Source organism: Staurois parvus, unplaced genomic scaffold, assembly GCF_062004578.1.
Source record: "Staurois parvus isolate SC_StPar_1 unplaced genomic scaffold, SC_StPar_1.0 ptg000388l, whole genome shotgun sequence".
Lineage (NCBI taxonomy): Eukaryota > Metazoa > Chordata > Amphibia > Anura > Ranidae > Staurois > Staurois parvus.
Window position 1 is genome coordinate 2169985 of NW_028318184.1, and position 14967 is coordinate 2184951.

The window sequence follows — 14967 nt, forward strand, 5'->3', positions numbered from 1 at the left end:
CAGTTCACCAATCAGCCTGCAACCAACCAAATTGTCCTAACAGTTCACGTTAAAAACAGGTTTACTTTGCACACATTCACAAATACATGCGTAAGCTGCAGCATGTCTTCAGGATCACCCCAGTATTATCTGCAGTCCTAATTTTGAGAGCCTCCATAGTAGAAGTAAAGAAGTAGGAGTAAAAATGTTACTATATTGGTGGTCAGTGAGATTCAAAAACACCTCTGCACCTGTAGAAGTAAAAAATTCTCCTGCGTTTGTGGTCACTAGTACTAATAAATGCTCTTGTTTCAGTGGTCAGTAGATGTAAAATATGTCCCATGCGTTAGTGGTCACTAGTAGTAATAAATGCCCCTTTGTCAGTGGTCAGCGGGGTAAATTGTGCCATTGTGTCAGAATGGTGCTCCTGTGTCAGTGGGAGGAATGGTCTCTGTGTCAGTGGTCAGGGGAAGGAATGGTGCCCCTGTGTCAGTGGTTGGAATGGTGCACCTTTGTCAGTAGGAGAAATGGTGCCCCTGTCTCAGTGGTTGGAATGGTGCACCTTTGTCAGCAGGAGAAATGGTGCCCCTGTGTCAGTGGTTGGAATGGTGCACCTTTGTCAGCAGGAGAAATGGTGCATCTGTGTCAGTGAGTGAGGAATGATGCCCCTGTGTCAGTGGGAGAGACATGGTAGTGTCCCTGTGTCAGTGGGAGGAATAGTGTCCCTGTGTCAGTGGGTGAGGTATGGTTCTCCTGTGTCCGTGGGTGAGGAATGGTGCTTCTGTGTCAGGGGTGAGGAATGGTGCTCCTGTGTCATTGGGTGAGGAATGGTGGTGCCCCTGTGTCAGTGGGCAAGGAATGGTGCTCCTGTGTCAGTGAGTGAGGAATGGTGGTGCCCCTGTGTCAGTGGGCAAGGAATGGTGCTCCTGTGGCAAGGAGTGAGGAATGGTGGTGCTCCTGTGTCAGTGGGTGAGGAATAGTGCTCTTGTGTCAGTGAGTGAGGAATGTTGGTGACCCTGTGTCAGTGGGTGAGGAATAATGGTGCCCCTGTATCAGTGGGAGGAATGGTGCCCCAATGTCAGTGGGTGAGGAATGGGGTGCCCCTGTGCCAGTGGGTGAGCAATGTTGGTGCTCCTGTGTCAATGGCAGGAATGGTTCCCCTGTATCAGTGGCTGAGGCATGGCAGTGCCCCTTTATCAGTAGGAAGAATGGTGCCTCTTTGTCAGTGGTGAGGACCTGGGAGGAAAGGTGGTGCCCCTGTGTTGGTGGTCAGCAGGGTAAATGGTGCCATTGTATCAGAATGGCACCTCTGTGTCAGTGGGAGGAATGAGCACTGTGTCAGTGGTCAGTGGAAGGAATGGTGCCTCTGTTTCAGTTGGTGAGGAATGGTGCCCCAGTGTCGGTGGGAGAGCAAGGGTGGTGCCCTTGTGTCAGTGGGAGGAATAGTGCCCCTGTGTCAGTGGGTGAAGAATGGTGCCCCTGTGTCAGTGGGTGAGGAATAGTGGTGCTCCTATGTCAGTGGATGAGGAATGGTGGTGCCCCTGTGTCTTTGGGCGAGGAATATTGGTGCTCCTGTGTAAGTGGCAGGAATGCTTCCCCTGTATCAGTGGGTGAGACATGGTGGTGCCCCTTTGTCAGTGGTTGGAATGGTGTCCCTTTGTCAGTAGGAGGAATGGTGCCCCTGTATCAGTGGCTGAGAAAGTGGGAGGAATGGTGGTGCCCCTGTGTTAGTAGGAGGAGTGATTCCCCTTGTCAGTGGGCGAGGAATGGGGTGCACCTGTGTCTTTGGATGAGGAATGGGGTGCCCCGTGTCAGTAGCAGGAATGGTGCCCCTGTATCTGTGGGTGAGGCATGGTAGTGCCCTTGTGTCAGTGAAGGAGAAATGGTGCCCTTGTTTGGGTATGCGTAATGGTACCCCTGTGTCAGTGGGAGGATGTCAGGACAGGAGCCGAGGAACGGACAGGCAGGCCTAACAATGTTACGCACTGGCTGACGACAACCACCACCCACAGACCGAAGTCCCTCAGGGCGCGGAGTCTAAGTCCCAGGCTGCCCTTCACCAGGGCCCCTGATGGTGGGGATGGACTTGACGCAGCCAGGAACCAGGTCGCGGCCCCCGAGACACCTCAGCTGCGGTAATGGCCGCCGCCAATGGCTTGTAGCTGGTGGAAGAAACAAAAGAGTAGTCAGACAAGCCGGGGTCAACAACAACAGGACAAAACAGTACAGGACAGCAGACGAGAATCACAGGTCACAAGCCGGGTTCAGCAACAGAGGGTCAGATCAAAGGAGAATACAAAGAATAGTCAAGTCACAAGCCGAATCAGAATACCAGGAGTCACGAGAGTCAGAACAGAGTAACAGCAAGACACAAGACACAAGTGCAAAGAGCATGTGCGGGCCACAGGCTTATATGTCATCAGCCACGCCCCTCTGGGGGGTGGACCTCAGAGACCTGAAGGCATAAAAAGGATTCCCATCATGCACAGCAGAATCCAAGATGGACACCAGCACATGGAGTAACATAACCTCAGGGAAAAGGTAGGACCTTGACAGAGGAAAGGTGGTGCCCCTGTTTTATTAGGAGGTGTGATGCCCCTTGTCATTGGGCGAGGAATGGGGTGCCCCTGTGTATTTGGGCAAGGAATGGGGTGTCCTTGTATCAGTGGGTGAAGAATGGTGCCCCTTTGTTAGTGGAAGAGGATTGGTCTCCTGTGTCAGTGGTCGAGGAATGGAGTTGTTCCTGTGTCAGTGAGTAAGGAATGATGCCTCTGTGTCAGTGGGTGAGGAATAGTAGTACCCCTGTGTCAGTGGGAGGAATGGTGACCCCATGTCCTTGGGCGAGGAATGGGGTGCACCTGTGACTTTTGGCGAGGAATGGGGTGCCCCTGTGTCTTTGGGTGAGGAATGGTGGTACCCCAGTGTCAGTGGCAGGAATGGTTCCCTGTATCAGTGGGCGAGGCATGGTGGTGCCCCTGTGTCAGTGGTTGGAATGGTGTCCCTTTGGCTTTGGGTGAGGAATGGGGTGCACATGTGACTTTGGGTGAGGAGTGGGGTATCCCTGTGTCTTTGGTCGAGGAATAGGGTACCTCTGTGTCAGTGGAAGGATTGGTGCCCCTGTGTCAGTGGGCGAGGAATGGGGTTTCCCTGTGTTAGTGGGCAAGGAATGGTTGTGCTCCTGTGTCAGTGGCAGGAATGGTTCCCCTGTATCAGTAGGCGAGGCATTGTGGTGCCCCTGTGTCAGTGGTTGGAATAGTGTCCCTTTGTCAGTAGGAGGAATGGTGCCCCTGTGTCAGTGAGTGAGAAATGGTGCTCTTCGTTCGGTATAAGTAATGGTGCCCCTGTGTCAGTGGGAGTAATGATGCCCTTATGTCAGTTTGAGGAGTGTCCCCCCGAGTCAGTGTGAGTAATGGTGCCTCCGTCTGGGCGATCATTTAGAAATGGTGCCCCAATATTGGTGTTCAGTGGTCACATATCTCGCAGGCTCTATGTTCCATTCCACTCCTTGTATGCTTACAGCATCTCCCCTACGGCTGCTTGCACTGGGAAAGCCCTTCATTCAATGCCTTCTCAATGCAGAGGCCTATCTACAGCAACCAGCGGACTGTAGTTTGGGGACTGCTGTCCCAGCTGAATGACATTTAGCTTGCTGATGCACTGTGTATCATAAACTGATATGTTTAAAAATAAATTACTGTTCGAAAAAAAAAAACCATCCATTACAAATGATGCAATTTCACCAAACATCCATGCTTCCTTTGAACCAAACAAAAAGCCTGAACACCTGTATGCAATGTATTTACTGATGGGGATTTATTCTGGCTGCAGTAAACATCAAAGCCCAGCATTTGTGGGATAAACAATCCCGTACTTGTATGCCATACTGAGATACTGCAGTCAGAAAATTCAGCACATGGTCATAATCTTCCACCAGCACATCGAGTACCCTGCATTTGTGTACATTCAGTGACATCCATATTCATAAGTGGTATAAGGGGCATTTAGGCAGATTAAAAAAATAATTCTATGCTGGTGAGTAGTTAGAAGAGGAAGGCAGAAGCCTGGAGGTTAGCTTTGGACAATGTTGACAAAGATGTAAAATGTGATCTGCTTTATTTGGGGAAAAAAATAATTATGTGTAGTCAGTCTGGCCATGTATGTATCCCTGCCCTACTACATAGTCAGGAAGACTGTGAAGGAACCATAACTTTCTATTACAACTCTACAGCTTCCTGCATGCTACGGTGGACAGTGAAAGGCCATCATTACATTACATCATTATCTCCATGCAGTGGTGTATTTTGGTTTTGTGTTTCCCTAGGCAAATCCGCCCCCCCCCCTCCATCTAAATTTGTCTCACCCCTTTCTGTTTAATATTCACCCCTTCAGAACAGAAGGGAGGGCAGCGTGACAGGAGGTGGGGCAGCAGGACAGGTGAAGGGCAGTGGGATAAGGAGGGGCACAGCGTGAAGGGTGGGGCAGCATGATAAGTGTGTGTGCGGGGGGCAATGGGACACGTGGGAGGCAGTGCGAGAGGAGGGGGCAGCGTGACGGCGGGGGGCAGCATGACAGGAGTGGGGAAGCATCAGTCCTCCAAGCTCTTCCCTGTCCAGCAACAGCTTCTCCAGATGGTGTCAGGATCTGGTGCCAGAAGAGGTAGCTGAGCCTGTGTCCCATCTCCACCAGGATCTCTGGCGGCAGCTGCAAAAAAGAGCACCCTTACCTCGTCCGCTTCTTCCTCCTCCTTCACAGGCCCTCTGCTGGCACCCCCTGGCCTTAACCACCCTGCACAGCCACATGCACACTGCAGATCCTGGCCGGGGCCTGCCTGACAGCGGGCACCGGCCCCCAACTGCTTCCTGAGCACACCGGGGATCTGCCCACCACTCAGCCCTTCTCTGCAGCCAATCCCCCTACTTGTGTGTCAGCTGTCTCCCCCCTCCCAATGGAGGCCCTGCCACTCACACCCACGTGTGTCCCTTCTGCTTGGGGGGGGTGGCCCCACCCTCACAGTAGATATGCCCCTGCCTCCATGTGCTCCCATCCTCCTGCATGTTGAATATCTGTTGAAAGGTGTGTTTGGCTACCATTTAAAATGAATGGCAAAGCATCATGCCAATGTATTACACATGTGTTGCGTAAAACACACAATGCCATATAATGAATGGGCTTAAAGGGTAACTCCACTCCAATTTGGCAAATTAAAAAAAAAGTTAATATAGCGTATACAATTGCGACACAAGACATATTGTAATTGAATGTTATTAAAAATTACCTTTTCCTTTAAATCTTCCTGGCTGTAATTTTCGACCCACAGGAGAAGTAGGTCCAAAAGAGCTTTGGCCATACTTTTACTTTAGGAACAGTTCTTTTTTCCATTGTTTGTTGAAGCTACAAAAATATATTGTTTCTCAAATGGTCAAGAAGGATTTCACTGTTTAGAGTGCAACATTATTACCACAGTACGAACAAGCCAGAACAGATTGTTCGTAAATAATGCACAACCAGCATTGTCTGTATTCTCTTGTGTCAGCTTGTCACTGTTGAACAGATGTGGGTATAATACATGTACATCAGATTTTGGGAGAGAAACACCAACATTTTGTTGGCATCTCCAAGCCGGCATATTGGTTTATTAGACCCTTAGGGGTTTATTTACTAAAGCTGGAGAGTCCAAAATCAGACTCCCTTCTGCATAGAAACCAATCAGCTTCTAACCTCAGCTTGTTCAATGAAGCTTTGGCAATGAAACCTGGAAGCTGATTGGTTTCTATGCAGAAGTGAGTCTGATTTTGCACTCTCCAGCTTTAGTAAATAAACCCCATAATGTCTCCCTGCCTTCAACTGAAGATCATCTTGCATTAGTTTCTTCCCCAGAAGTATTGTAATACAAATGGACATTTGCTGGTCTTCCTCCATTCCACCCACCGACACCTGTCATGGCGATCCCAGGTCTGCAGGTGAGACCGCATAGCATGGGAAACATAGTGGCTCATTCCCTAAAGCAGGCCCTGGAAGTTAAAACTGATCTGAAAGCCCAATGCCTGCTCTATAAATTGAAAAAAAACCTCTTGACTGCTATAGTACTGTGTTTAAAATCCCTATCTACTCTTTACCATTTAAAAAAACAGTCCTGATAGACAAGTGGTTAACTGCAGCAGAGAAAAATCAGCTCTTCTGTCCTGCCTGACAGGTACAGGTATATAAATTTCAGAAACAGATGGTTAGGAATACAATTATTTGTCAAGTGAAACAGTATTTCATCTGTGAATTCAGCTGGAATTCAGCTTTAACACTTCCTTTTTGCCCCTAAGAAATCGTATAATTGCCACTTCATAAGTCTGGTCCTGGTCATTGGAGCAGAGGATTATGCTTTCTGGTGTACCCGGTCTTAAAATTGACTTTATCTTCTATTTTACAGAGTAATCTGCACTTACTTGGGACCCAGCAGCCTGATGGACCCTGTCACGTGAAGTATAAGCTAAGAGAATAAATATGGAGCCTTCAGAAATGTGAGTATTTATTGTTTCTCTATGATGTGACCATTAAATCACCTCACAGTATTAAAAAGCCCAGCCTATGGAAAACTTTTTGCAGCTAACTTCGTGTTTCTTCATGTATGGAATAGAAAAGATTCATTACATTACTATGGCCATTTTTTGATTACCCAAACTGATCTATAAGAAGTCTGGGGGCATTCTATACCTGGTTTGTGTATGGCCTGTGTATGGTCTGTACATTTAATGTATCTAGTACACCTTTACCCAGCTCCATGTTTTATCTCAGTATAAGTTTTTTTTAAAAAGTGGCAAAAGATTAGATATTCTTAGTGTCTGATTTTCACAGAGTCATTTTAGGGTTTTTTTTTACTGTCCTGGCATTTGTTTGATATGTTATAAAACAGAAAGTAGACATAGCATTTGATGTTTTTCATTTATCTAATAAAAATTAAAAGAAAAAAATAATTACCACCAAAAGAAAGCTCTATGTGTCTCAAAATAAATGATAAAAAAAAGTTGGATACAGTGTTGCATGAAGGGGTAATTGTCAGCCAAACTATCACAAAATATGCCCTGGTATTGAAGGGGTATTACAGGGCATGACAAAGCACAGTTACAGTCAATTAATATGAAATAAAGTCCAGGTTTTGAATATAAATGTACAGTGCAGCACTTCCCTAAACAAATTTACCAACTCAAAATGCAAAATATATAGTAAACATATAGCAACTAAAGTGAACATGCATAAAAAAAGTCTCTCAAAGTTAGGTGTCCGTTTATGACACACAGAATAGCTGAGATTCAGAGGATCACAGCTATTCTCTGGTCATTCACAGTTTATGACACCCAGGAGAATATGTTCAGCCCTTCTCTGGAGATCTGTGTTCTTCCTCCAGATTCTCCAGCCCAGAGCTGGAGAATCGGAGGGACCGCAAACTAAGCAGAGATAATTTACCTCTGTTTAGTAAACTGATCTTTTACTGTAATCTCGCAAGATTATAGTAAAATCAGCCGTTCTCCAGCATTTGTAGACCGTTCTCCAGCGTTTGGAGACCGTTCTCCCTTCGTTTGGAGAACTGATCTACATATGCTTCATAAACGGCATTCACAGGAGAACTGTGTTCTCCGAGAATGCCGGAGAACTGAGCAGCGATCTATTACTGCTGGTTCATAAACGGACACCTTAATTTCTTCAGCTTGAATAAGTGATTTCTCCAACTTGAATAAACATAAAACGTCTGTCTTCATACAAATTAAATCCTCCACCAAACAACCACCAGATGTGCCCTCACCTGCAACATTTGACCTTACATGATGTCAGGTCAAAAAACACATGTGTCCCAAGAAGCGGACATGTACTGGTATATGTATCCAGAGTGCATGTTCTTCTTCCAGAGATCACCAGTCTCTAACTCTCTCCTCCTTCACTCCACATACAGTTGTGTTCAAAATAATAGCAGTCAGACATCACTAACCTGATCAATCACTGTTTTTGGTAGAAATTATATTTCTACATGGCAAATAATTTACTAGCAGGTGTAGTAGAGTAATAGAAATCCAACAGACCCAACAGTCATGACATGCATGCTGCTGATTCTGTGTAATTTAATCACTAATTGAAAGGGGCATGTTCAAAATAATAGCAGTGTGGAGTTCTACTAGTGAGGTCATTCATTCTTTGAAAAACAGGTGGCAATTATTGCCCTTATTTAAGGAAGGAAGGCAGCAAATGTTGTACATGCTGGTTACAGTGCATTTCTCTCTGAAATTCTGAGGAAAATGGGTCGTTCCAGACATTGTTCAGAAGAACAGCGTACCTTGATTAAAAAGTTGATTGGAGAGGGGAAAACATATAAAGAAGTGCAGAAAATGATAGGCTGCTCAGCTAATATGATCACAAATGCTTTAAAATGGCAACCAAAACCTGTAAGATGTGGCGGAAAGCGAAAAACTACCATTCGAATGGATAGAAGAATAGACAAAATGGCAAGGACTCAGCCAACAATCAGCTCCAGGAAGATCAAAGAAGGTGTAAAGTTACCTGTGAGTACTGTTACAATTAGAAGATGCCTATGTGAAGCCAAGCTATCTGCAAGAAGCCCCCGCAAAGTCCCACTGTTGAAAAAAAGACGTGCTGAAGAGGTTACAATTTGCCAAAGAGCACATTGACTGGCCTAAAGAGAAATGGCACAACATTTTGTAGACTGATGAAAGTAAGATTGTTCTTTTTGGGTCTAGTGGCCGGAGACAGTTTGTCAGACGACCCCCAAACACTGAATTCAAGCCACAGTACACTGTGAAGACAGTGAAGCATGGTGGTGCAAGCATCATGATATGGGGATGTTTCTCATACTACGGTGTTGGGCCTATTTATCGCATACCAGGGATCATGGATCAGTTTGAATACATCAGAATACTTGAAGAGGTCATGCTGCCTTATGCTGAAGAGGAAATGCCCTTGAAATGGGTGTTCCAACAAGACAACGACCCCAAACACACCAGTAAACGTGCAACATCTTGGTTCCAGACCAACAAGATTGACGTTATGGAGTGGCCAGCCCAATCCCCGGATCTTAATCCAATAGAAAACTTGTGGGGTGACATCAAAAATGCAGTTTCTGAGCCAAAACCAAGAAATAGAGAAGAACTGTGGAATGTAGTCCAATCATCCTGGGCTGGAATACCTGATCACAGGTGCCAGAAGTTGGTTGACTCCATGCAACACAGATGTACAGCAGTTCTCAGAAACAGTGCTTATATATTCAAGAGGTTATAGGGTTTCCTTGTAGTGTATTAGCTGCTTATGTTTTCATCATCTTAGCGCTCGCTGAATCACCTTGATATACTGCTATTTTTTTAACAGTCTAATATTCACTTTTCTTCAATTTTTTTTCTTCAATTTTTTAGAGGAACAACACAAATTTGATATATTTTTCTTCATGTTTGGATTTGGAATAGAATGTGTAGTGTTCCCAATGCATTTGTGTGTATGGAAATAAAAGCTATTAGAAGGATTTTGAGCTTTATTCACTTTTTTCAACACACTGCTATTATTTTGAACACAACTGTATATGATAAGAAAGATAGGGAACACAATAGTGCTGTATCCTTAAAAAATATTCTATTTTATTTAAAACGTTAAACAGTGGCCACTCACGTCAGATATAATGCGCATATAAAAACAACATTGTAACCACAGGCATAAACAAAAACTCTTCAACTCATCTGCTGTAATAATGAATCGATGTGGATTGCAAGTGTTGTGCTGTCATCTAGCCCCTCCCCTACGTGTTACGCCACAGGGTCACGTGGCCTCCTCAGGGGGATATGATCCATCTGCTGGGCTTGATATCTGCTTTGTCTGACAAATCCTTTAGGTGGCCAAATTTTCCAGTAAGAGGCCAAATGATTGGATGAAAGGTGAGGGATTCTCTCTCTCCTTCTGGTTTTTGGCTCACTTAGCACCATTACCACTGGATCATGTGGCTCTGTACTTCTGGTTTTTGGTTCACTTAACACCATTACCAGTGGATCATGTGGACATTTATATAGACTTTATTTAATGTGTTATGCTGATTTACAATTATCTTACTTTTGTGAGGATTTGGACACTATTATTCTCTATTGTTAACTATTACTACTATGCTGCAATAAGTGTTTTTAGTTTGTTTATTTTCACCTATTTATTGTGTTAGCTGCTATTTTTATTTGTAAATTCCCAAGAGCAGGTTTGCTATATAATTATGTTATGTTATTGTGAAGAAAGCTGCTGAAATCTCTTGTGGGTGACCTGAAATTTTTCAGCACATTTTTCATACATCAGACCCTTACAAGCAGTTGCTAGCCACCAATTTATGTCTGCATCTAAAAAGGAAAGTGGAACTCCAGGCAAGCAGCTGAATATTAATTGAAATACATATAGTATGTGAACTGTTTTCCTTGTCAAAGAATTTGTAATTCAGTTCAGCCAGTTTCTGAATTCCCACTTTTCATAGCAAGAAAAGTGACAGGCCTTCTGGACTCATGACTTTGCCGCCAACCTGGTTGTTAGACAATCAACCGGCATCATCATCATCATCTCTATCTAATGACAGCCATACGTATGGCGATTTGTGATTACACTAGGTACAAGTGATGATGAATCATATTTTTGAAAAGTTGGGAACAAAACTGTGTACAAAGCATTGTTCGATATTTTATTCATTAGTTATAGATGTAAACTCATGTGCCTAAATGTGTTCATTTGTTCAGTCAAAATTATTCAAGTACATATTAATATATATATATATATATATATATATATATATATATATATATATATATATATATATATATATATATATATATATAAGGTGCAGCGCTATAATAGCATAAATGGCATACATATTATAAATAAAGTGCAAATATCAAATCACACTGCGGTGAGATTGAGTGAAATGAAAAGTCCAAAAATAAGGTCAAACGTGGGGATCCAATAGATCCTAGTAGGTGCGTGGGATAAAATTCAGTGTATCACACGGCGAATCTGGGGTAAAAATTTCGCACTCACCAGAAGTGCGTCAAAAAAAAACGCATGTAAGATTTATCCTGTAGTATCGGATAGCGGTCATCAATTGCCAAGATAGGGACAGGGATAGCGGTCATCAATTGCCAAGATAGGGACAGGGTCATACACCTTCCAATCGCAACTTGGGTTAAATACTTAAAATTTCATATACGTGTCTCAGGCGTGTCACCATCCGGGGTCCCCTTTTAGAGTAGATTCTGCAAGTGGGGACTCTAATTGAAGAGAGCCCAATAAGGGACACCACATAGCGTGATACCGTATACACTGAGTTTATTGAAGGTACAACATGAATTGTAGAGGTAAAATGAAAATAAACACTGACCAGATAATAATCAGGATGGCCACCTGCGGTGGTCAGATGTCCAGATACTGTAGGGGGGCTAATTGATTAGATTAGTTTCAACAAATTGAATGATCTATCACAAGGAAGTGTTGCTGTGCAGCATTTATGCATACAGAATAAAAACAGATACTGAGAATTACACCCAGTGTATGCAGAATGAGACCCAAGTATTCCATGCAAAGGGAGAGTTGGAGAGCAGATTTTTTAAAGCTGATTATTCAACCAAAAGTCTGAAGTATCTGAATAGCCTTGTGGACGTTTGCAAAGTTGGAAGGGAGATGATCCCTTCAGTAGATGATCATATAGATACCTTGTGACCTAATTGCCCTGAGTTTTTCACAAGTACCTTTAAAAATACTCTAGGAGCAGAAGATATGTTAAATGGCAGTGCAACAAACTGGAAATGTTAATCTCCTACTGCAGAACACAGACATGGTCAGAGCCATCAGAATGTACCTAAAATCTAAAGCTTCTATTAGGAAGATGGAATCCTTATTTGTCCTACCCTCAGCACCTCACTAGGGGCATCCTACTTTAAGATTCACCATTGCCAGGTGAATAAGGCAACTCATCTTAAGAACTTATATTCTAAAGGATAAAGCACCTTCTACACTAATACATTCTCACTCTACCACGTCAGTAGGGCGTTTCCTGGGTATTTATTTAAAAAAAAACACAGGGTGACTGGATTTTACGATGAGTTGGAAAGGTTGTGATTGGGGGAGTGACAAGACTTTCTGTTCTCCAACACCAGCCATTTCTATGGCAGCTAGAGAAGAGGAAGGAGCAGCAAGGGATCACTGGTAAGATGAGTAAAAGATGAGATTGGGGGGGGGGGGGCAAAGGATGCCACCTGCAAAGATGTCACCTGGATGACCAAGTTAAGTGTCTTTTTAATTAGATGTTTTTGCCTATAGAACATTCACTAATTTGCTGATTTATTTTATTTTGTTCCATAATTTCATATTTAGCCTATTGAGCGGAAATACTTAACTAACTGGCAATTTTTAAACCAATTTTTAAAAATAAATGTACATTTTTTTATAACTTTTGTTTAATAAAGTGGTAGATTTCTCAAATTTCTCCATTAGAATTTTGCAGTGTAATTTTATTGTATAATTACACCTTCCTTAATTTTGTCTTCTTTTCAGACCACCAGGAAAGAGCAGAAGTGACAAACCACGTACCCAAAAGAGTTCATCTGTACCTTCACCTTTTATAAATGTGTTCCAGCTCTTTATAATTTTGTACTACTAGAACGACATATACAAGAAAATTCAAAGCTGAACTTTGGAAACTTTGGGAACTAAAAGTCCAGTAGGGTAACAGTGCTAGACTGGTCCCTACAACCTCTTCTCCCTTGCACTCCAGAGGTCCAAGATCTTATGACATCACTAGGACTGATGCAGGGACCATAACATTGGAAAAAACATGTCTGAACCCCCTGGTCTTACCACTGCCTATGTAAACGAGCCCTTAAATCAGGCGTTGGGTCATGTGACTAATCAGTTTTTAAGCCCTTAGGAATTATTAGAAGACGTCACCAGTAAAGCTCCAATACTATGTTCACATTTCAGCTGTGGGCTTATTAATTCTGTAATAAATTTGTCATTCCTTATGACAGCTATCTTCCAAGTTTGACTAGTGATGATTTTAAAACTAGTGTTGCAATTGTTAAAAAAAACCAACAAAACTAGTCTTACAGTAGATATAATATGCACATTTTAACCTATCCTGTTTATCCTGACACCAAAGTTATGTTTCCAGTACAGATTGTCAGAGAAGTGAAAGTACAGGTGATACCATTTGTTGGACAGCAGAATAGATAGTATAGTGGATATCTTCTTGAATGCTTCTCTGCGCAGGTACTGTGTCAACACTTTTGCTACAAAGTGTGGCAACATTATTCACAAATGAAATGAAGGCAAACAATACCTGTATCTGCTGCAAAAAGTCAGTGTGCACCTAACTTCCTGCTTGGGATGATAACACAATGCCTCTGCTGCACCAAAATCCCAACCATTGTTGTCAGCCTTGCCTGCTGGACTACAGAACTCTACCTATCCCCACAATTCTCTGTCCCTCCCAACATGCATAAATGGATTTATTTCCCAGGAAGTCCGTGTAACTACCTTTACTCCCAAAAGACTAACAGTACAGTGTGTGCCTAGGGAAAGGACTCTTGGGAAATGTAGTTCTGGGGTCATGCCTGCATCAATAGGAACTAAGCTACCAGCAGCTGCCCCTGCCAAAAGTTTACAAGTCTGCATCTGAAGTCTTACACCTAGTAGAAAAGTACTAAGTCTTTGGTTAAAAATACCATTACTTTAGTCACAACATTGCTAGTTTAGTAGAGTGGTGCTATTTTACTGGAGCTAGAATAGTGCATTAGCATATATAGAGTTGAGCTATATCACAATAGCCAGAGCAGAGTCACAAGAATCTTAGTGCTACCATTTTACAAAATCCAGAATGCTGTCTATAATTAAAATGCCAAATTGTTGCCATTTTACAATGGTCACCATGCCAGGATATAGTTCATTGGACCCAATGGGGTTTATTTACTAAAGCTGGAGAGTCCAAAATCAGACTCCCTTCTGCATAGAAACCAATCAGCTTCTAACCTCAGCTTGTTCAATGAAGCTTTGGCAATGAAACCTGGAAGCTGATTGGTTTCTATGGAGAAGTGAGTCTGATTTTGCACTCTCCAGCTTTAGTAAATAAACCCCAATGTGTCACCAGGTGTGAATAGCCAACTTACAAACAGGACAGATGTCTAGAGTTGTACAACATGTATGACCCTCATACATGGGTCATACCACAAAGAGACAGCAGCATGGGATCCTCTTTAGAATGATACATTTTATTCCATAAAAACAGATAGTACACTAATTCAAATCTTGACAATCAACATAGGTGGAAGATGATTTGTGAGAACTGGACCTCGCAGTGTGCTATAGTGGTTTGTGCTTTCCCTATACATAGGGTCAGGGAAAACATCTGGCTGCAGTAGAGTCAGCAGGCTAATGTCAAATCAAGCACAGAGCAACAGCTCCTAAACAGAGCCCAGGTTCCAAACAGCCAGACAGAGCAATGACCAACAACAGCAGAGAAAACAGGCCAATGATCAAGATAAGAAGAAACAAGCTAAAAAACAATCACAGTCCAAACAATATACAGGAATAGTACAGGGCAAGCTGAATTCAGGGCATGAGCAGGCAGACTAATAAGTTGATCTGGCTCAGGCTAAAGGGCCAGTATTCTATTTAAGCTCCCCTGGTTAGGTTAGGTGTAGGATACAGCCAAAGTTGATCTGCAAGGCTGAGTAACGACTAGCAGGGTGCAATGCTGATATTTACAACAGTAGCCTGGACAGCTGCCTTATTATCAGAACCAAAATGCTGCCAAGATATAGATGCTAGGAAGACTGCAATATTACAAAGTCCACTTGGATTCCATGGTACAATAGTCAGAATGGCTGACATATGACACAGAGTGATACCATTCTACCATACCCAGAAAATGTAACAGTAACTTGAGCAGTTGCCCTATTCCAAAATTCAGAATGGTTCCATTTC

The 14967-nt window shown here is 43.2% G+C and overlaps 1 protein-coding gene across 1 annotated transcript in view; it reads left to right on the plus strand.

Annotated features, from left to right (window-relative positions):
* The window catches only part of LOC149455785 (24-hydroxycholesterol 7-alpha-hydroxylase-like), a 116825-nt gene extending 103801 nt beyond the window's left edge, over window positions 1-13024 (plus strand). The window contains exons 12-13 of the mRNA XM_089685902.1: window positions 6401-6491; window positions 12541-13024. Coding sequence (XP_089542028.1) covers window positions 6401-6472 — 72 coding nt within the window. The 3' untranslated portion in view covers window positions 6473-6491; window positions 12541-13024. The remainder of the gene's footprint in view (window positions 1-6400; window positions 6492-12540) is intronic.
* The last annotated feature ends 1943 nt before the right edge of the window (window positions 13025-14967 follow it).